Source organism: Ischnura elegans, chromosome 5 (assembly GCF_921293095.1).
Source record: "Ischnura elegans chromosome 5, ioIscEleg1.1, whole genome shotgun sequence".
In the NCBI taxonomy this organism is placed as follows: domain Eukaryota; kingdom Metazoa; phylum Arthropoda; class Insecta; order Odonata; family Coenagrionidae; genus Ischnura; species Ischnura elegans.
The window spans coordinates 82,191,228-82,213,044 of record NC_060250.1 but is presented as its reverse complement, the minus strand read 5'-3'; the positions used below and the strand labels follow the sequence as shown (position 1 = coordinate 82,213,044).

At 37.8% G+C, this 21,817-nt stretch overlaps 1 protein-coding gene across 2 annotated transcripts in view; it reads right to left on the bottom strand.

The window, feature by feature from the left end:
* Nucleotides 1-21,817, bottom strand: part of LOC124159120 (unconventional myosin IC) — a 139,682-nt gene that overhangs the window by 28,366 nt on the left and 89,499 nt on the right. For both annotated transcript variants that reach the window (XM_046534688.1, XM_046534687.1), the window contains exon 3: nucleotides 17,392-17,507. In XM_046534688.1, the coding sequence (XP_046390644.1) occupies nucleotides 17,392-17,507 (116 nt within the window). The remainder of the gene's footprint in view (nucleotides 1-17,391; nucleotides 17,508-21,817) is intronic.

Sequence of the window (21,817 nt, the reverse complement as noted above, 5' to 3'; positions counted from 1 at the left end):
CCCAATTCATCAGTTTGGGGACCACAGTCTTAGAAAATGAGACCAACGTTTGATGTAGACAGAACCCTCGACGCAACAGTGAAACGAAACATTCGAAGGGAAAGGGAAAACCGGATAAAAAAGGTACTACCATCGCATCGGTAAAAAGAGAGAATGCTCACAACGGACTTTTTCGGAAAGGATACCAGGATGGACCAATGAAAAGCCCCAATTATGTACCATTAATAGCGAGTACGTAATCGCGGGTGTCTAATGTTGAATATAATGCTGTCGCGGAATGTAATGTGTTTAATTGTCTATTTGCGACGGGAGAATATTAAGCATTTCAATCATTCTGGTAAGAAAGTATTAAGTTAAATGAAAGCAAACTGCAGTGAAAACCGAAGTTTCCTATCCGATAGTATTCGCATACAATGACGAAGATGAAGGATTTAAAGGGTAATTACCACGTACAATCATAGATTGATCAACTGAGGATTAAAGATGGATGATGACGATAAAGTAATGAAAGTGCAATCAAAAGATTTAGACAAATTTGTCAATATTCCAATAGAAGATATAATGGAACCCACATAGTTAGGAAAATTATGTAGGTACAATAAACCTATTCAGGTAATTTTTAGGATTTTTAACCCCCGTCCCATTGTCAAAAAAGAACGAATTTTTAAAAGTTTGATTAAAAACGTGCATTTACCTACCAAAGGAATTTAAAGTCTCATAAAAAAACCTCCTATGCGTCATTTTAAGATGTATTTTTTTTTTCAAATTTCCGGAAATTTCATTATATCATAAAATACGTTCGACCGGTTTATATAGAAGGTATTCGATGTATCCTATAAACTCCAGTGGATACCCATCCTTCTGGCGCCTATAGATTTGTCTACCGTAGCTACTGACATTATCCCTTAGATGTATACTCAAACTTCTCAGCGGGGAGTTACAATCATCTTACACCCCCAGAACTGGACCTGTTTCCTCGAGTTTTCTCATCTGCAATTCTTTCTTAGAATAATAAAAATGGCAGATTGAAGTTGTGGGCACAGAGACCGGATATTAGCTTGCAGTGAGCGCTGCGAATCCACGACAAGAACGAGTGCAGCGATTACCACCTGCCGTTCAGGTTAGTCCAGTGGTCAGCGTAACCACAAGGCGAGAATGCATCGCATCCCTTATATCCCGTTGCTAATATGATCAATCGCCAGAAAACTACAGCCATGCGATTTGGCCGTTAAACCAGTGCAAATATAGTCCTCATAAATGTGAGAAGGCGCACAGAATAACTTGGGGTTGCATCTACTGCTCTGCCTGTTAGAAAAAAGTCTAGTTCGCATGAGAATGAACGTTTGAATATTAAGTGAATCGGAATGATTAAAAGTGAAACTCTAGGGAAAGACTCAAAGATGGACAATTGAATGATAGTAAAAATATTCGAAATGGAGAGAGAAATAAGAATATCCGAAATTCTGACAGAAATAAGGAAATTCTATTTAATATCTTCATAATGGATGAATTCCTCCTTACAGGACTGTAAAGTACAATATAACCTATTAATATTCGGCATGGATTTAGATTTCAAAACAAGACGTAACAATAAATAACATGACAAACGATTGTTGAAATGACACATTGCAATATTTCCACTTATAGATTTATTTTACACTACGCGTTTCGTCGTTACAGCGACATTTTCAAGTGAAAATGTCGCTGTAACGACGAAACGCGTAGTGTAAAATAAATCTATAAGTGGAAATATTGCAATGTGTCATTTCAACAATATTACGAACTTCCACCACATCGTGCCTAACATCATACAAGATATGACAAACGATAATCACATAAAATTATGAATTATTCGAACACTTCACGGTTTCCATGAAGAAATATTTTTCCATGCGTAAGTACAGCTATAGTATTTACAAATCGCAATTTCAGGTCTAGCCCATCAGATAAGACCGAAAGAATAATTAGAAATACGAAATGAGGGTAAGGCATGATTTTTATAGTGGACTACAAACAACGGAGAGCTACTTTTACCCAAGTGGAATGTGAAGATAATGCTACTGAATTCACAATCAAGAGTCACCACTCTCATTCTGTAAAAGCACACTTGGGTTTTCCAGGGAAATGAAACCTAACAAATACGTCAACTTGTCATACCTAAAATTGTCCCGAGAAAAAAAATCTCCAGCATCTTATGCCAGCTACACGTATTTCACAACTTCTACATAGTGCTTTTCGTAAGGCCATTTTCCCTTTTTAAAGCAGTTGGGTTGATTTAAACTCAAGTTAAAGAAGTTTAGCAAATACGCCCTCGTAAACGGATTAAAACCTCCGGACCACGCCCATGCTCTAAATTCTATGCCCATATCTCTTTGCTGAAGAACGTAAAAGACAAACCTAGGGCATATCTCTCCTAGATATCAGACAATGGAAAGGGCAATTGAGAAAATGGAAGGGCTAGGTCTGGACGCTAGACAATCACAGGATAATGAGCTCATGGGAAAAGGAGAGGTGAGATGGTAGGTCAAGATCTATTCATGTGAGGAGAATGACGAATTCATTCATTGATTTACGACTGAAAAGAAACATCGACTTTTTTTAAGTGAAACTTATGGACACCAATAGAATGATAGATATCACCAAATATGGCTACTGCATCCAACAATACTATTATTTACACCTATTTCACTCGTGCTGTGATTAAGGTAAGGACAAAGTTAGGGTAACTTTTCTTAATCGTCGGCATCACATCGTCGGTCCTAAAAGTTTATAACTTATTACAGTCACGGTTTCAATTATACGCTGTGAAATTTTTTTCAAGACAGCAATCAGAAATAAATCGAGAATACAGAAACCTTGCACGTGCAAATTTAAAAAAAAACATGACGAAAGGATAATTAATAATTGGTTTTAGGCAGGGGTGCCACAGAGCTGGGAGGACTGATGCCATCTAGGGAGCCGCCGAAATTTGAGGGGAGCCTCGAAAAAATACTACAAGAATGTTACGAAAATTAAATTAATTTCATAAATTAGTGCAAATATTTGTGAAACTGGACGAATAGTCAGTAGACGAGGGATCTGGATCAGTGGCGTAACTAGGATTATGCTTAGGGGGGGGATGAGATGGCCTGGGGTGGCGACTACCCCCTCCCTCCTAGGGGGGTTCGGGAAAATTTTTTTAATGACATACCAGGAAATACATTTTACATCATTTTGGCACTAAAAAATTAACTTTAAGCAGATGCAGTTATTATAAGTCAAAAATAGACATTGGTTTTGAATATGTTTTTATTTCTCTGAAGCTCTGGGGGGGGGGGGTGGATCCATCCCACTCATCCCCCCCATAGTTACGCCACTGGGGTTGAACATCAATTTTTGGGGGGCTTTAGAGGAAAGTTTTAGAAGGAAGTCAAAGAAGGCTATTCGTGCTTCCAGCTTCCAGACTTTTTGGAGGGAAGCTAGGAACCAGAGTGGGATGGGTATTCCTATTGCTGGTGATACGACGCTGGCTGTAGGTCGAATTGAGCGGCGCCACTTCCGCCGCAGTTCGGAAATGTTGTTTCGGTTTCATTTTATGTGGTGCTAGAAGGAGGGAAATTCGAACAACATTCCCATATACCACAATATTTTTATTACTACATCATCTAAGGGAAATTTATGCGGGGTAGGCATGTGAAATGTTTATCACTACATTAATTGTGCAGCTCATGGGACATAAAAATCCACATGCAGATCTTCAATTTACTTTCTCTCGTAAATTAGCCAATCCTTCCGAGGTATCATAGCATTACCATTTACCATGTAGACTTATGATAACACTTACAGAACGTAAAATACATAAAATATCTGCCGCAGTATCACTGAAAATTGTCCACTGCATGTTAAAATCCAGTTTGATTTTTTTGACACTAGAAGGTTCTGGTTCGTTCCCGTGCCATTACAATTAATTAACAAAATTTGCAATGAGACGAAAAAGATTTTAGACAGTGAGTAGGAGATGGGAATGCTGTTCAAATTTTCCTCCTTCCAATACTACAGAAAAAAACGAAACTACATGTATTACCTGCGGCGATAGTGCTCAATTCGTTGCCATACTTTTGAATTCCATTGTACCATATCGACTCCATTCGGTCTTCCTCCAGTTATGTGGTGTGAAAGAGCTCCTTCCTTGTATTAAACGGAGAGGCGAAACGAGTCACATTCAACTCGAATTTCCCTCGTGGTGATATTCCCCAGATACGAACCCGACACCTTCGCGGCCCCAACTCTTCCACCTCACGAGCTATTAAGCCGCCAAGAAAATAAGCCACATCACTCTTACCCTCAACATCTTCGCGTGACCCAATTCGAGCGAAGCCGCTTCGCATCGCGCGGATAACCAGTTCGCTCGGACACAAAAAAATAGTCCCTCGGAGGAGTCGGCTGGCCGTTCACTTTTGAAGAGTGCACATCAGCTAGCTCCGGGAGGGAGGGGTTAAGAGGAGTCGATGGAGAATAGGTCGGGGATGATTATACACAGACCACCCGCAAGGTAAGCGAATCCGTCAGACTTCATTCCCGCTGGCTACGTCTCTTTCCTTCGATCCTAAAGTAGGATAAATAAAGTTCGTAATGCTCATACAGACCAGAATACAGTAGCCGGTTTTGGGCCACGATTTCCTTACTCACCTTTGACATGGGAGAAAGTGGTAGTACTAGTAGGTAGAGCGCTTGGATATTGCCCCTGTGAAGCCTTTAGAGTGAAAGAGATACTGAGTCACATATGGGCATGGGATTCGGTGCATGAGCGTGGTCCTGCAGTTTTAATCCATTTACGAGGGTGTATTTGCTTAACTGCTTTAAATAGAGCTTACCTCAAACCCAAATGCATTAGAAGGGCTGTTGGCCGTAGGAAAATCACAATTATTCGTTAGGCGGGATTACGGTACAGGACAGTGGTTTTTTCTAGGCGAATCTTAGGTAGGACAACTGGGAATATTGGTTAAATACTAATTTCCCGGGAATTGCCAAGATTATTTCGCGTTTTAAAGATAGGAAAGTGGTGCCTCTTGAATTCGATTTCATTGCCATTATCTTCAAATTCTACTCGGGTAAAAATTATGTCCCTTGTTTGCAGTCCACATTAATAGTCATACCTTGACCGAATTTTCAAAAAAGTTGCCTTTGAAACGTAGTTAAAATATAAATTATTGATTAATTATTTAGTAATTAAATAGTTAATCACTGACAGATTTCGAAGTTTTAAGAAGTAACAGAATTTTCAATCTCTTAGCTCAAAATTCCGTTTACTACAGCCATTAGAAGTAAATCCATCCTGTAAATTCCATTCCATGAAAATCGAAGGGGGAGAATACATTTCCAAAATGCAGACATAACTCTCTTCTCTCTTAATTATAGCACTTAATCTAGGATTCCAATTGTAGTTTTCTTGTTATAACCAAGTTTTTAAACTCTAATTACATAAAAATGTTTTTTACATAATTTCTTTATCCCACTTAAATAAGTTAATAAGTAAAATTACTATAAAACGCCCATTTTAATGAGGAAATATCGATATCCTGAAGATGAAGTGTTTTTTTTTGTTAGTTTTCATAGCTTTTATCTTAAGTAATCACGGATGAGTGAAGATAAGGACACAATTACGTGTAAAATCATTTAATCGAAAGGTAAACGGTGCTTGTTTTCTAGATTAGCACGTCACTATGGCGATGCAAAAGCCAATGGCCTTAAAATGGATTTTCTGTCATGGTATCCACACTCCAGACAAATGCCCGTGGTGGGCTTCTTCCCTTCTTTCCATCCTCCCGACCTTCCCCTAACATCCTAATATCTTTTCGTTCCTACTCGTGCGCATTTAAGAGAGTGGAAATACACTGCTGACAAGCCATGATTCGCAAGTGCTTACACATGTGAGCCCTTCGAAGGGTTTCCACCTACAAGAGTAAATTTTTTCATTCGCCCATTTCTTAATGCCTGGAAAATGAACGATTATTTTAATTTTTTAGGTAATTTTATTTTATCACCGGCTCTGACGCTGTAGAATTTCAGTTTTTACCGGCGTATAGTTTGAAGGAATAATTCTCGGGTTTCCACCGGGTGTGGCTTTGGGTAATTGGTCCCAACGTTTCGAAGGCTGAGTCTGCCATCGTCTTTAGGGGTAGAATGTGCAGACAAATTTTTATCGGTATTTTATTTATTTATATCCTCAAAAGCCCTTATTGGATCGATACTGTTATTAACAATCGAGAAAGAACCAATGATGATACTCGAAGATATAAATAAATAAAATACCGACAAGAATTTGGCTCCACATTCTACCCCTGAAGATGGTGGTAGAATAAGCCTTCGAAACGTTGGTACCACTACCCAAAACCACACCCGGTGAGAAACCGGACAATTATTCCTTCAAGATACTATGCTATTTACACTTAAGTATCAGACATAACTTCAACAAGGGCTGGCATCTCATTACAATGACAGAAACGGGGATCAAGACGTTGTAATATGCATATTTTCTCATTTAGTCACTAATAACAGAAATATAGACAAGCAGGGCTATTCAGTAACTCTTTACGCGGTCGCGAAGACGAAAGATTCCGTTTACGTGGTTACGCCGCGTAAACATTCGAAGACGCGTAATTTGCTATTCAGTAGGCTTCACGAAAACAATTTCGTGCCTTCCCCTCCGCGGTAGTGGGGAAGTCGAAGATACCCGAAGTTTTCCTGCAATACGTCACTGCGAGCCAATCAGAGAAAATCGGCATGCAATTGTCCTCGACAAACAAAAATAGAGCGAGATTCAGCTGGTAAGTGCAATGCTATTGAATTATAACGTTGATTAATGAAAAGTATGTTGTACACTTTTAAATACAAGTGAGAGCTCAACGTGTATATTAATATTGAAGGTGAGTGCGTTGGAAATATGTATGCGATTAGACACCTAAGATTACAGTGAGTAATTGGGATAAAAACTTGTAAATGAGAGGAATTTGGCGTTATTATGCATTTGCTTATGCCAGATTTGGTTATGCCTTTGCTTTGATGGACCCATTTTAATGATAATACAAGTATTTGAATTGAAGTAGTCAGTTTCGTCATATCGTTTATCGCAGAATTGGCCGGATAATTAGTTATAGGCAATGAAAATAGTAATGTAAACAGTCCTCATGAGTGTGGTAAAATGTTTTGAAATATATTATCAACCGCAAGCGATGTCCTAAGAATAGTTTGCTTAATTATTGGAAGACTGTAGATAAGAAAGGATGATTTTATGGAATAAGAGCTGGTAACAGGGTGCTAAGAAGACTGAAAATAAGGTGAACTAAACCCCTCAAAATAGATAAAAATAAGAATCTATTTACAACGGACTGCCTATCATTACGTTGCAACCCTGGCTTCAATGTTCACAATTTGTATCCTGGCATTAATATTTAAGAGTTATGGTACTGACGAAATGCACCTCAACATTTGTCGCTAACGTATATAAGTACACCTAACTTTTTAGAATAGAAGTGACATTAAGCTCATATTTTTATTGAATAAATTCAAATCTTCTTCATTTTGTAGTAGTTTCAATTTAAGAGATACCTTGGGAATTTTTAAATTATGTACAAAGTCAAGTGAAGGTTTCTACCTCATAATTTTGGATTCTTAAAAATCAATCACGCTATAATATTATATAGGTAGCAAATTTGCAGCATCTAAAGTCATCAGCACACCTAAAAATATCACTTTCTTACTACCGTTCCTAAGAAAAAGGAAGCACAGCCTGAATGTGTGGCAATTGATATAAACTGAGCTATAGTTCTGTTCTACTTATATCCTGAAGTACCTCACAATCAAGAAGGTTAAGAGACCCAAGCAGAGATAATTGTTAAGGGAAATTACTACCTAGTGAAAGAAATTATATGTCTTATGCAAGTAACAGAAAAATGCATGAAAAAATAATGGATGAAACATGACCCATTCGTAATATTTCTTTTCTCATTTTAGACCATTCTGATGAGGTTGGTGGCAACTACAGGGTATCCCTTCTACGAGGGATCCCATGATTAATTTTAAGGTGGAAAACCGTAGTTTGACCACCAACAAAAGCAATGGTAGTGTATAAATTGGTAATTTACCAATGCATTAGGTAACCTGTTAATAATCGCTTGTCTAATAGTTCTGGACTTGTTTAATATGCCTCTTCCAATTAGGGACTCTGCAAGAGCTGGGATCTCCATAATAATAAGCCTCGTCTGGGAAGGGAAAACCAGCCCCTACACACATATTATGAAGTACAACACAAGAATTAACTATCAATCCTGATTTTATTGGTGCACACTCCAGCACTCAATGTCTCAGCAATCATCTGAACCTAGAGTTAAGAACCCCCATGCCCCTTTCAATAGACTTCATAACCCGCACATTGGCTTCAGTTTAATAAGTTTCAGGGGTACTTGGCCTGCCACATAGTATTCCAGTCTGGGGCCAGTGGTGGTGTGGGTTACCTCAGCCACCTATCATTCATTACACTGTTTTTAATATATTCGGTGCTCAAGGATACAGATATGATATAAAAATTATTCTTTCTTTTCGATGCAAGGAGTTTACTTTTAAAAAATCAAGGTCATTACTTTCAATATATTATTAATATCATATAATGTATGCTAAATTATGTACCAGATGATTATTTTTCCAAATTTATACCAAACAACGAACACTGATATCCACTCTCCCAAGTACATTTCATTTCCCTATGCATGGCTGATTGATTCCATATATGTATCGACATAACTGATAATCTGGAAAAATTGATGCTTGCAAATTACTGTTAAATAAAATAGGAATGACTTAGAAATGATACTCTCTTACTTTATTTCCTTTGAGCTTACCTGTAATTATTTAGTAACTTCAGGTATAAAGAATAACGAAATGCAACCGTTGTTCTGGAGGTGGTATCAGTTACCATCATGTTTCAAATTGTTTAAGAGCTTGTTTCACAAGCATGTTATTAATATGCTTCTGAGTGGGTTTTCATAGCATATGGAATGAGAGTAGTTACTAGAGACTTAAGTTGTGGATGTAGAATGGGTTTCATGATATAGCGAATATGAATCATTAAATTACATGGGGTGGGGAGCTGTAATTTGGTAAAAGTTTGTAATATGAATGGAAGAGTGGCATTATCACCAAATTCTTTTCAATGCTACGTTTCTGATCCCATACTAATAGAAACAGCCTAGGTAAAGTTGATGAACATCCATCCAACATCTCCAAACTTACATCGTGCCATATTATAATGCAGGAAATTTAACGAAAGGAACTGGATCCTTTATTGTGAATGCATAAATGCCTATTAGCTGTGTTAGGCCTATTTGTAGGAATACCTCGACCATCACCAATTAATTTGAGAAGGACTGGCATGTAAGGTAATGATGATTTAGAAACACTCAAGAGAATAATTTTCAGAGTCAAGGTCTAATCCATGATAAATTATTAAAATAAATTACAATGTTGGTTTGATTATTCTCCAACAGTTTAAATTTGTTGGAAAATGCTATGTAGACAGTAATGGGCTCATCACAATTTGTTCCAAAAATTCATGGGCATCTACATCAGCAGCAATTCATGCTTAATTTTATATTACTCTACTCTGCTCATTTTCTATTGATGGGAATTATATATCTTTGGTCAATATGGGAGGAGAATTCTATGCTTCTGTAACCTCCTCAACTTCTCTGCTGACAGAGGGATGGCCAAGTCCCAAATTATAGTCACTACCAGTAGCTGCCATGCCCATAAAATTGCAGTGCACAATATATCTAGATTTAGGTAGGTATTTCATGTACACTTTTCACTAACTTACATAGGGATAGTGGTTGATGTGGTTTAGTAATATACCTTCAAACGCATTCGTACTACAAGAGCTCTTTGAGCTGGAATCATGTGGGGACATAAAATATTTATTAGCTTCCAAGCTAAATCTTTATCCAATATTTTCCCTGAAATACTTCTTATGTTAATACAAAAGGGTCATATACATTCATTAGTTCCCTCACACAAGACTGACTCTTTCATCTCTCTCCTCCTCCTAAGTATTTCTAGGGCTCTCACACATATAATTTTCAATCAGATTCGATCGTTACATAAATTAACGATACACATTCAAATGAAAATAGGTTAGCCTCACCTCACATTATGAGAACATTAAAATTGTAATCTCAGAAACAATAAATGGTCTCAAAATGTTAAATGGAACAATATATATCAATAGCACATTAAGAAAAAATTGGCTGTCTTATTTCATAGATTTACAATGAGTCATTTCACATAAAAGCATAAATCCCTTAGCTAGGGTTCTGAGTGGCTAGAATGTGGGAGTCAATTCCTTTATACAATCATGATACTGCAGCAGGCACAAACAGGTATCTGGCTCTCAGACAATATCCTCTCACCACTATCCACAATCAATACAAATAAGATGATTGACTTGCCTCAATTCTTTAATAGGGACCATCACACTAATGGCCATTGAATAAATACTCTCGCTCTCTCTTCCATAATAATCATAGTCATGCGATGGACTCATAGGCTTAATCGAAAGGAAACATCCTGTATGATAGATATCACAGAAACGACACTTGTCCCCAATGTATATACTAACCATTTTGAACAAAACAAATCTCTTATGCCAAGAAATACTTACAGTCATCTTTTGTCGCAAGACAGATGACACTGAAAACAGTAGTATACTCAATAATGACTACTTGGTAAAATAATTTAAGTTGTACCCACTATGCTAAGTACATAAATAACATGCCTACAAACGTCTATCTGTCATACAAGCATCTACCTATCCACAGTTTAGATATGGATCCAGCCACAACAGCTGCACATTTCATTTGCGAAAAGGACCTAATATAAACACACAAAGTCGATTCACCTATCAGTTATATCCTTTCAGTGCCAATATCTTGTATTTGATTAGTTAAAACAATAGCCATCACAACGTAGAGAAAAAAAATATACATCCACTATTCGGCAATAATTGTGAATATTTATACATCGCCAGCCTGAGTAAAAATATTGATCAGCAGAGGAGCTGTCTTTCTGCTAGTTATGTCCCTCCAACCTCATCATCCAAAAATATCTTATGCAACTATATACAGACTGTAGAGCGCAGTATTCATTCATGTTATTTTAGCATTGATGTTTAACATGAGCCCTTTCAAACCAGAAGAAACAAAATAATCTTATGATCATACTACGAGTTGTTTACCTTCTTCGTGGATATTAAAAGTAGCATTTGTACTTTATCCTAAGTTCTTGAATCCCGCTACATACTCCTTTTGCATACACACTAGTATTCATAGAGTAACACTGCATTCCGAAGTGGGAAAGCACTGACTAATGCCACAAAGATGACTCACAGCAGCAAATTCATGAATGGAACACATACGTTTCCTCTTAACCAACAAATGTCTTTGTTGTATGTAATGTAACTTTGTAACCGTCCCGGGGAAAAGTAGAACAAAGCATTTAAAATATCTACGCTCATACATCATCTACACTCATAGTGAAACAGACGACGGGAAAAGGTCTTGTAAACACGGCTTAAAAACAAGATGCGACGACACATTTTCAACTTAAGTATTCACTTTGATAAACGGTTGAAAATAAATAGAGTACTATTGAGATATGCAATTAAGCGGGCGATAACTATAAGTATGAAAAATATAAAACATTTCCTCAATGACAGATAACAACACCTCCAACTCCAATAGGTATGTATTCCGAAAAGAGGATATGAGAAGTATATACAAGACAAGAATAATGTAAATTCATGAAATTAACAGTTAAATATGCAAAAAAATTACTTGCACGAAATGAAATTACGTCCACAACTACAATGAATACCGCTGTTTACATGGCAAAGCAAATACATGACATATATTAACAGCATGTGGCCCCGTCGTCTACCGCGGTCTGCTGTTTACGCGGCGGAAACTGAGTTTTCGTTGACAACTCTCGTCGCGTAAACTGAAGCACGAAACTTACGTGGCGGAATGTTCGAAATGGCTTACAGAATAGCAACAATGTGATTTTCGCGATCCCGTCACGAAATCTTTCGTCTTCGCGACCGCGTAAACAGTTACTGAATAGCCCTGAAGGTCACAATAAAACTACTATTATAAGGCTAATATTAATGATTATTAAAGGAACATGTAAAACAAGTGTCGAAGATTCCTTTCAAAATAGTACCTCTTATACTAGTGAAAAATTCAAACATACATCTCTATTTTCCGTAAACCACTCCGAAAACTTTCATTTTTACCCTGAAATACGCTCCTTCATTTGTTCACGACTGTGAGCCTCATGCCAGTGATATCTTTTTCCGTATGCAATGCAAAAGAGAGGGAAGAATTTATGGAATGGGAATAGTCTCTACGTAATAAGCAGTGTTCGTCTTTTGAATGTATCCGCGACCCTAAATGCATAAAAAATTCTTGAAAATTTCAAAATATATAATTACATGATGTGTTCATGCATGAATTTGTGTTCAAAACGCATGTCGATATTAGGAAAGTAATATTAGCAATAACGAAATAAAAAAGAGAGAGCTTGGAGTATATATAATCAATACATTAAAAACGAAACAATTAAGCAAGGAAAACAAGCTGTAGTTTACGCATTCATTTCCATGGGTACCTATAGACAAAATAATAACTGATATGCATGTAATGATTTTTAAAATATCCAGATTATAATTTATATTTTACTCAGTAGTAGATAATCCATGAAAAGAACTCTAAATATGATACCGCATGATAATGATGAAGATCAAATGGATGAGCCGAGTAATGAGGATGTGAAGCTAAAATTAAAAAAAAAAAATCCTCAAATAAAATGTTAAGATTTTCCAAAGACTGGCTTTTCTCCCAAGAAATAATTACATATTTATTTTGATGATGTTTCTTTTAAACACTTCCGTTTTGCACTGCATTATTTTTTTGGTATACATTTTTGTTATTTGATGGTGGCTCGATTCTGGTCCTAAGACCTTGGAGACTACCTTCCTTCTCTTTGTTATCTTTGTTATTCAGCGGTATAAGCAAATTATGCAGGAATAAATAAAATCACTATTATTATCAATCAGCCAAATCTACTAGAAATCTATTTCAAATATACTTTGAAATTAGAACATAATTGATAAATGATGGATCGATAAAGAAAATCGTCAGAGAAAAAAATATAGTCAAGGGAACCGCAGATGATGGCCTCGGATGAGATACAAGAAACAGGTGGCAGATAATGCATAAGGGAGGAAGCCCGTAGAAATGAAAAGATGAGTCTTTTCCCTTTTCAAATCAATCGACGTGTGTGCCTACTATGAATATCAATCGAGGCCTTCCTCTTCCTTGGTTCCATCCTTCCTGTTTATTTCGACGATTGTCTTTACCAGGTAATCATATCTCAATTTGAAGATTCACGCGGCTTCCTGCGGAAACGTAACATCACAATCACTAGGAAATCAAAAGATTGTCAATTCCCAACAAAATAAAATTTTATTACCACCCGGGCTTTACTTGAAAATTTACCATTTTTTATTCTTGCTTAATTGTAAACTTTTGAATCCATAGAGATGATTACCTTGTCTCATATTCCCTCTAGCCACAAATTATGTAGCTGAAAAGATACACAACGGCATCGTACTGTCCACTACTTTTATAATAATTTCAAAGCTCTACAACTGGTGTTTGAACTGGCTCGCAGTCTTCGTCAGCATCAGCCATCACCTGATGATGACTGCGAGACAGTTATAACACGTTCTGTAGAGTTTTGAAATAAATATGAGTAGACAGTACGATATATTTGATCACCCTTTCACTGTCCTCTTTAACGATATCCCTCCCGAAAAAGTCGAGAAAATGGCTGAGTTCAAATCGATAAAAATAATCAAAACACCCATGGGTGCAGTTCGTACAGTTCTTTTTTCCTTTTCTTGACCTCAATTATTTAATGATAATAAACGTATCGGAATATAGGCCTAAGAATGATATGCAAAATAGTTTGCCAAATTTTTCGACACATTTCTTATATCTTCTTCAGGGCTTGTTTGCAAAGATTTGTTTACTGATTATGGCAGCATAAATTCATCAATATATAAATAAATCTTTGCCGATAATCTCAGGAGATAAAAATAAATATATCGAAACGTTGGCAAATAATTCTGTAAATAAACCATTAAAATTTTTCATGGTGTATAATATTCAGGAATTCTTCTCAGGATTGAATTTGAAATTGGATATTCCGACAGCAACACACATCGAGAATGGAAAACAAGTCGTTTTCCGAAACGTCGACCAATATGACTGAATTAACCTGCTGTAGAGCCCGAGAAGAATTCCTGAATTTTGCATATCATTTTTAGAACTATGCTCCGAGACGTTAATCAACGTTAATATGCGAGCACATCGGCAGAAGGACATTTGGATCGTGGGATGGTTTGATCTCGGAAGAAAGAGAAAGGGAAGGAAGGGAGATGAGGTCAAGGGGGATTGAGGAAGAGCAGCCGGCCGGCCGTTCACCCACTCGGCCACTTTCTAAAACGCCGCTGACCGAAATCCAATCCCCGCGTCTACTTAGTAAGGAAGGGCACGCAAAGACGACCCCCCCTCGCCAGATGATAATCTTTCATCGCACAGCGGAACCATCCTGAGGGGCAACTTTTCGTGGCCCAGGGCACCAGCGCATGCATGACGAGAGCTGACCCCAGCAGTATTCGGTGACCTCAATGCCTGGGCAGTATTCAGCGAAACAAGAGGCGGGAGCAAATTCATTGTCACGAGAAAACATTCACCTGATCGGAGGATAGAGCCATGGCCATCTAGTATTCAGTAGCGCAGCAGTAAAGGGTGCGCTTGACATTGATGGAAATGATTCCCAACGATTAATTCCGATTAGTTAGCAACGAGACCTGAATTTGTTGTTTGAAAATGCCCATCGCGTCGCTAACCAATGGGAATCAACCCGCTGGAATGGAAATCGATCGGATTGATTCCGATTAGTGTCAAGCACCTCGTCCCCAGGCCTATTTTACCGCCAGAATAATTTTATCGAGAGGGTGACATCATGCCTTCAAATGAGAAAAAGATATCGGGGCAGATTCGACTCCTAGCGATAATAACGTGGTGGATTTCCCTTGCCTTCCATATCGCAGGTCTGCAGCAGTTGAAATGAATGCTATCACACCTTCAGAAAAGTGTTGCTACAACTGTGATCTCAATATTCACTCGTATGAAGAAAATTTGCTGATATCTCCACCGGATGATGGTAAATATAATTGTTAGCAGTCTCCTGTAGCCAAGTCACGACCTTTTCACACGTTACGATATTATTTAAATTTCTTACTCTACCCAACAGTAGACCAATATCCCTTTAAATGCAGTCGCTTTTTACCCCACGGCTGCTTCCACGAGGAGTGATCTAGTATTCATAAGCTAATATGATTGGAAAGATCGACTCACCATGCGTAACTCGGTGGATGTATTCGGTGGTTACAAGCTAATCCGAGAGGGGCCTTTTGTGTCAGTAATAAATGTAAACCGCTTTCCCCCAAAATCTCTCCAACGATGCCTATCCCAAAGTTCTCCTTCACATTCTCGGTGGATAAGTAAATAATACTATGCATCTACGACAGCAAATGAATTCAAAACAACTAAATATATAGTTAGGGTCACACGCAATTGAGCTCAATAAAGACGAGAACGAAGGAATATCTCAGAGGGTGCGTTACGATTGACTCGAGTAGTGAAAATATATTTCGGTCGGAGTTCGAGATTTACTATTTCGCATATGGAGATTTCGGTGTGATTTTGAGACCTCTTCTTTATTCTACCAGACAGGGACGGATCAAGCATTAAATTTGGGGAGGGGGTCATGACCTAGATGCGGGAAGTATGGGATCCCCCGAGAGAGAGGGGCATGCTCCCGTGTAAAATTCTTTGTAGGGAGTGCTACGCTCTACGATAAATACAACCCAAACTTCTCTCAGGTTTGGGAATTGAAGCCATGAATTTTGATACACCCTCCCTTTACTCCTTCACAAGGATACAAGAACTAATAAACTAAAAAAAGTTAAAATTTTTTGATAAAATTTGGGGGGCATGACCCCTGCGACTCCTCCCTAAATCCGCCACTGCAACCAGAGAGGTCTACGATTTCTCACTTGGAAAACACTGGCCGATTTTCAGGCATAACCGTCCGAGGAATTCGTTCAGACAAGTCGAAATTATCTACTCGGATCTCTTTACGTAAGGCATTTACTATCGCGAAAGGTTTAAGATTGAACCTGATTAAAAATTCAAGGTTGCTTTTTAAGATCTCTCGATATGATATGCCGGATCAAGTAACATCCAGCAATTTTTTTAATCTGACTGAAAGTTCACAAGAACAGAATGAGACAGTGGGCGTCGAATTCCAAGTCAGGCAAAGGATTTATTTACCGGGAATTTAATCTTAACCGTTATCCTCTAGGAGACGCACCACTTCCGATGGACAAGTTTTTATTGCAGACGTATAATATTATTAAAGCTTGAATTATTTCGAAATGTTTAGGCTGTGTAAAGTAGATCTTTTTGTACAATACCCGGTAGATCTAGTGTGAAAATTTTACCAATTTATTTCCTCAGAGGTAAAATTTTATACTTTGCGATTAGAGAAAATGTTGATTAGTCTATTCTACAATTATACATATAATTTCACGAAAATAGTGGACGTTTTATACAAGTAACATGTCAAAATAAAAGACAAAATAAGGCCAGTCGAGTGAGAGTGATGCGCCATATTGACACTTAGGCCCTCCTATTTTCTACAACATACCAGTTGAAGTTTTTATGAAAGTACAAATATGGCTAAAAATATTTCACGCCCGCAAGCACTTATTCTCTGACTAAAAAATCCTCATGGGTGTAACACATATATCAAATTCACATTCACACTCGTCGTCACAGGCAAATATTAAAACATAAGTACAAATAGAAGTTTAAACAAAGAGATAGGAACACATAAACACACATGACGATGACACAGCAGTAGCGAGGAGATGGAATGATGACCGGAAACACGTGGAAAATTTTCAACTCTACCGAGAATCGAAGCACAATAAGAGTTACTTCGGAAACTCGGTGGTCAGAGGATCTGCCCGGAAACACGGAGGTCCGTGGTTCGATTTCCGGTGGAGATAAAATTTGATTTTCATCGCAAAATCGAGTTAAACTTTATACTTTGTCGATCATTTTTGATAATTTTAAATGCCAATCAAATCTCGTAGAGCTGAACTTTGCATTTCGAGACTGTACTCGGTGAAAGATTTATAACTTCATCGCAATGGATGCAAGTACTCACACGTGAGGAGGTACTTCGAAGAAATGCACTTTCTGGTACTTCTGTAGACTTGCTTCATCGTAGATGGGCAAATTCTTGTACGGGTTAACCGATATCAATACTGGTCCAATATATGTCTGGAAAGAAAAAGAAAAAAAATCAGCCTTCATTGATAGAAAAATAAATTGAAATGGATGGCAATGGATACTCTCTATCTTGACTCATATTGAACCTATTAATGCAACATTTGGCCCATATTTTACACCGTACTCCTAAAATTTAATATAGTATGGATAGGGGGGAGCTCACTCTGTGATGAAATAGATACTAATGAGTTCATTTTTTGCCAAAAAGAATAATGCGGCGAACGAATTCAAGATTAGTCCCCTTATCAAAAAAAGGGCAAAAATTGACTCATCTTGAACTCATTCATCATAAATTTGAATTTTTGTATAAAAAATTTAATATACGACTTCTCTTCAGCTTTGCTCACAATTACTGGAGTCATAGTAAATTGGCTTAATCATCTCTTGATGGCGAACTATTCAACATTCCACCCAAGCATCAAATTAGCATCTACCACAAAACCTTATTTACAATTAATTTTCTATATGGTTGAAGAAAGTGCCTATTGTAACTAATGAATAGAACAATAAATTACTACCAAGACGAATTTGAAACGGAAGATTTGCGGAATTTTACTCTTGACGGATCTTTTTGAGTGTGAAATTAAAAAAGTCGGTATAATATCATACTTCAGATACACACAGGAAAAAAATGAGGAGTGAATTGCAAAAGTGCCTATATTAAGTTGATAGATGTTCTACTTACTTAATAAAATCAGAAGGTTCATTGAAAATCGTAGTATGTAAAGTCATTTTACAGACAGCATTAACGAATATATAAAGTGCGACGCATAATTCAGAGGGTGGTCCAACATATTACCCTTCATATCTTGAGAATAAAAATTTACGTGAAAAATTAATCTTTCTATCACATTTTGGAAAGAGAGGCCACAAGTTATCGCTGGATTATACTTTCGGATAAGATTGATAACTCTGCTTATTAAGTAGTTTCCTTTGTGCTTTCTACAAACGCAATATTCTAGTGAAGCAAAGCCACGACACAAGGGAATCCTAGCACACGCGTTAGAAAACACATGACGAATGGCTTTCGGTTTTAATTTCCGCAACACTTTAGTGCCACACAGCGTAGGACACGTTTACTTAGATAAAGCGATAAGCATGTCGAAACGAATCCAATAAGCATGGAAACCTCGCATCCACACCGCGGCGACCACGAGATTAAAATAATCGCTCCTCTCGCATTATCTCTCTCCCGACCATATTACCGACAACCTTTTTCGCTTATGAGCACTCGAGCATAACATCCACGAAAAGAGTGCCATTTCATCATCTGTGGCCTTCACATATTTTATAATATCTCCAAGTCGATATGAAACATATGGCAACATCTTCGAGTGAATGGCGACACATTCTACGTGATTTAGAAAACGATTGAGTTGCATCCTGAAGAATTTTTCGCTATCTAGAAAAAGAGAATTCACCTAAGTGATCTGATGCCTTTAATTGTAAAATAAGCTAAGAAAGTGGGTTTGAGGCAAATATAATTATATTATATCTAACACTATCAGCTTCAGATCCATGGATCGATTGATCGAAAAAATAATTAATGTCTTTCACCGCTGACGATGAAAAGAAGACTATTGATGTCTATGACGGGTATCAACTTGACTCACGGTTCAAGGAAAAATTACATCATGCATTAACGTCAATGCTGACGACTACATATAAACAAAAATACAACCCAGTTTCACTTCGCTTTCCATCATACATGATTTTTTAACATGTTTTTCTGATTTTTTTAGATTTACCTCTATAATGGCAGAATGCATATGCTTGGTGGGTGGCTCAGGGTCCGGGCCCCATACCCCCCGGCCCCTTTGATCCGGCCCTGTTTCACAGAAGACACGCATAAATCCCGACCTTGCGCCAGACTGTCGAGTACTACGCAAATATGCGATAGAAAAAGACACGATACGTTGTAGCGTGCTTCGTCTAGGATATCGGCGGGAAATATAGGCCTGCGGGAATAAGAGGAAAAGCGCCCTATCCACACACGACTGTCCGACACGGTCAGTAAACCGCGTCGGGAGCACGAGGGCAGGATTATGGAAAACAGGATAGACGAGGAAACGTCTGTAAGCTCCACCACTCCACAAATAGCTCAAGAGACTAGATCTACGCACCGTCTTATCCTCTGACCTGGAAAGTGGAGGTGAAAATAAAGAAGGCACCTTCCTCCGGGTCTCCGGCGCCACTGCGAAGAAACAAGCTCCTTCACCTTTGAGCTCAACTCCTTTCGAGTGGACACAGTGACTTCAAAGGAAATAAAATGGAAAAGAGGGAAGTCAGCGTTGAATAGCCATCGCTGGCCTTCTTCATTCGAGGTAATGCCTCGTTAACCACCAATATTTCTATTCTAATACAGAAATGGATCGACCTAGTAAGTAATGACTAAGTCTAGTAAGAGTTGGAGAAAGGAGAAGTCTTCTAAAATCCTTAAAAAGAAGATAGGACGACTTCGCTGGCCACATTATGAGGCATGATGGCCTAGTGAAAACGATCTTAGAACGACAGGTGGATGGAAAGAAGGACCAGGGACGGCGCCGAATGAGTTACATGGGTCAGGTTATAAAGGATGTAAAACAGAAGAAATGCGTCACTATGAAAAGCCTGGCGGATAGGAGAGCGGAAGGGAGACCCGCGTCAAACCAATCTTAGGAATGTTGACATGTAATGTTGGAGGAATCAATAGTCTCAGACACAGTTCCACCGGTCATCGTGTAAGTTGATTAATTCGTGCATTTCTTTAAGGTCCAAGTTCTTAATTTTTTTTGCTGTAAGTAATCCTCAGAGCCCCCGAAGCCCCGGGGCCATCCTCCTGGTAGTCCATATGCTAAGAATTTTTCTTTTCTTGCAGCGATTTCGTTTTTCGCTATTTAAAATTAATTTTACTCAAAAGTAAACGGTTTCCCCTCTCTCTTTTGCGAATTTTTATTAGATGGCGGAGTGAATGCAAGTTTTGATTAATTCGATCACTTTTCTATAACCCATACTATTTGGCCGAAATCGTGTTTTCATTTAGAAATTTTCATGTTCTTCTCTAAAATAAACTGTAGCATATTGTCAAAATATTAATAAACTGAATTTATTTTACAACCATTGCAAATAGTAATGAATAATTTAAATAAATAGCAATAAATAATAATGTCGACATAGAAATGCAAAACCATTTGCACGGAATTTTGTTGAGTGCTGGATGTTTGCATGAATTCCTCTCCCTATTGGTGTTGTTTACATAATAATTTGGGTGCAGATATATGCACTGGCAGGACAAAGCCTACTAGTATACACGAGAAGATATAAAAATTATGTTTGCATATCGTTGATAAACTGACTTCGACACCGCTTCACTGATCACCATGAAATTCAGCACAATAAAATATTTTTTGAGAAGGTTATTTTTAAAATTGGTTGTAATTTTAATTTCTAGCATTTTAAAAGTACTTAAACTCTAGAATGTGGGGATTTTTTTAACAGTTAGCAAAATGAATGAAGTTTTAAAACATTAAATTAATTTTCTATTGCACCATGAATTTGTCTGAAACCCATGGTTTCAGTTAAAAAGATATAAAATTTCTCTCTAAAATCAGTAGTGGCATATTCACTAGATCTTTATACATAAACAACTATTCTTCGTTCGATTGTTTTCTTTATCACATTTTATGAAATGGCTTAAAGACATTTACAAAGCCAAGTCAGCGTCTGCTAGGTTATACTGGTGTAATATAAAATCCGAGAGGATGGGTGATTCTGCACTCTGCTAACCGGACCGCTAAGTGTTCCGCCGTGGCATCTTCATCTGCACGTCACGAGAACCGATCGACAGGTCTGTCCCATGGCCCCAAGCGTGCTTCCATCGTAGCGTAAGTCATAAAAAAACCATTCTCTTGCTTTCTCCTATTTACCTATTAATCTACGAGAGGGAGAGGGAAAAGCGATTCATAAGTGGATCGGGGAGAGAGTGTAGGACAACTTGGGCGGAATCCTACCCACAAAACGGAAGAGATGATTTTATTTACACGAAAACTTATGAAATAAGACTACGTTGGCAGCTTTCCTTTCTTTAAATATCTCCTTTTTCTCGCTGAATATGATCCAGTATAATTTGAAATGACATCCTACTCATAAAATAATTCATCGAAAGCAATCGTAATTAAGTTAACACCAAATGCTAGGGTGGACAATATTCAACAACATCCGGGATAAATATGCATGAAATACTATTACACATTACTAGCCCTGCGGATATGCATATATTGCGGAGGCGAAGTCACATTAAACAGCTCCGATAGCCATCCGTG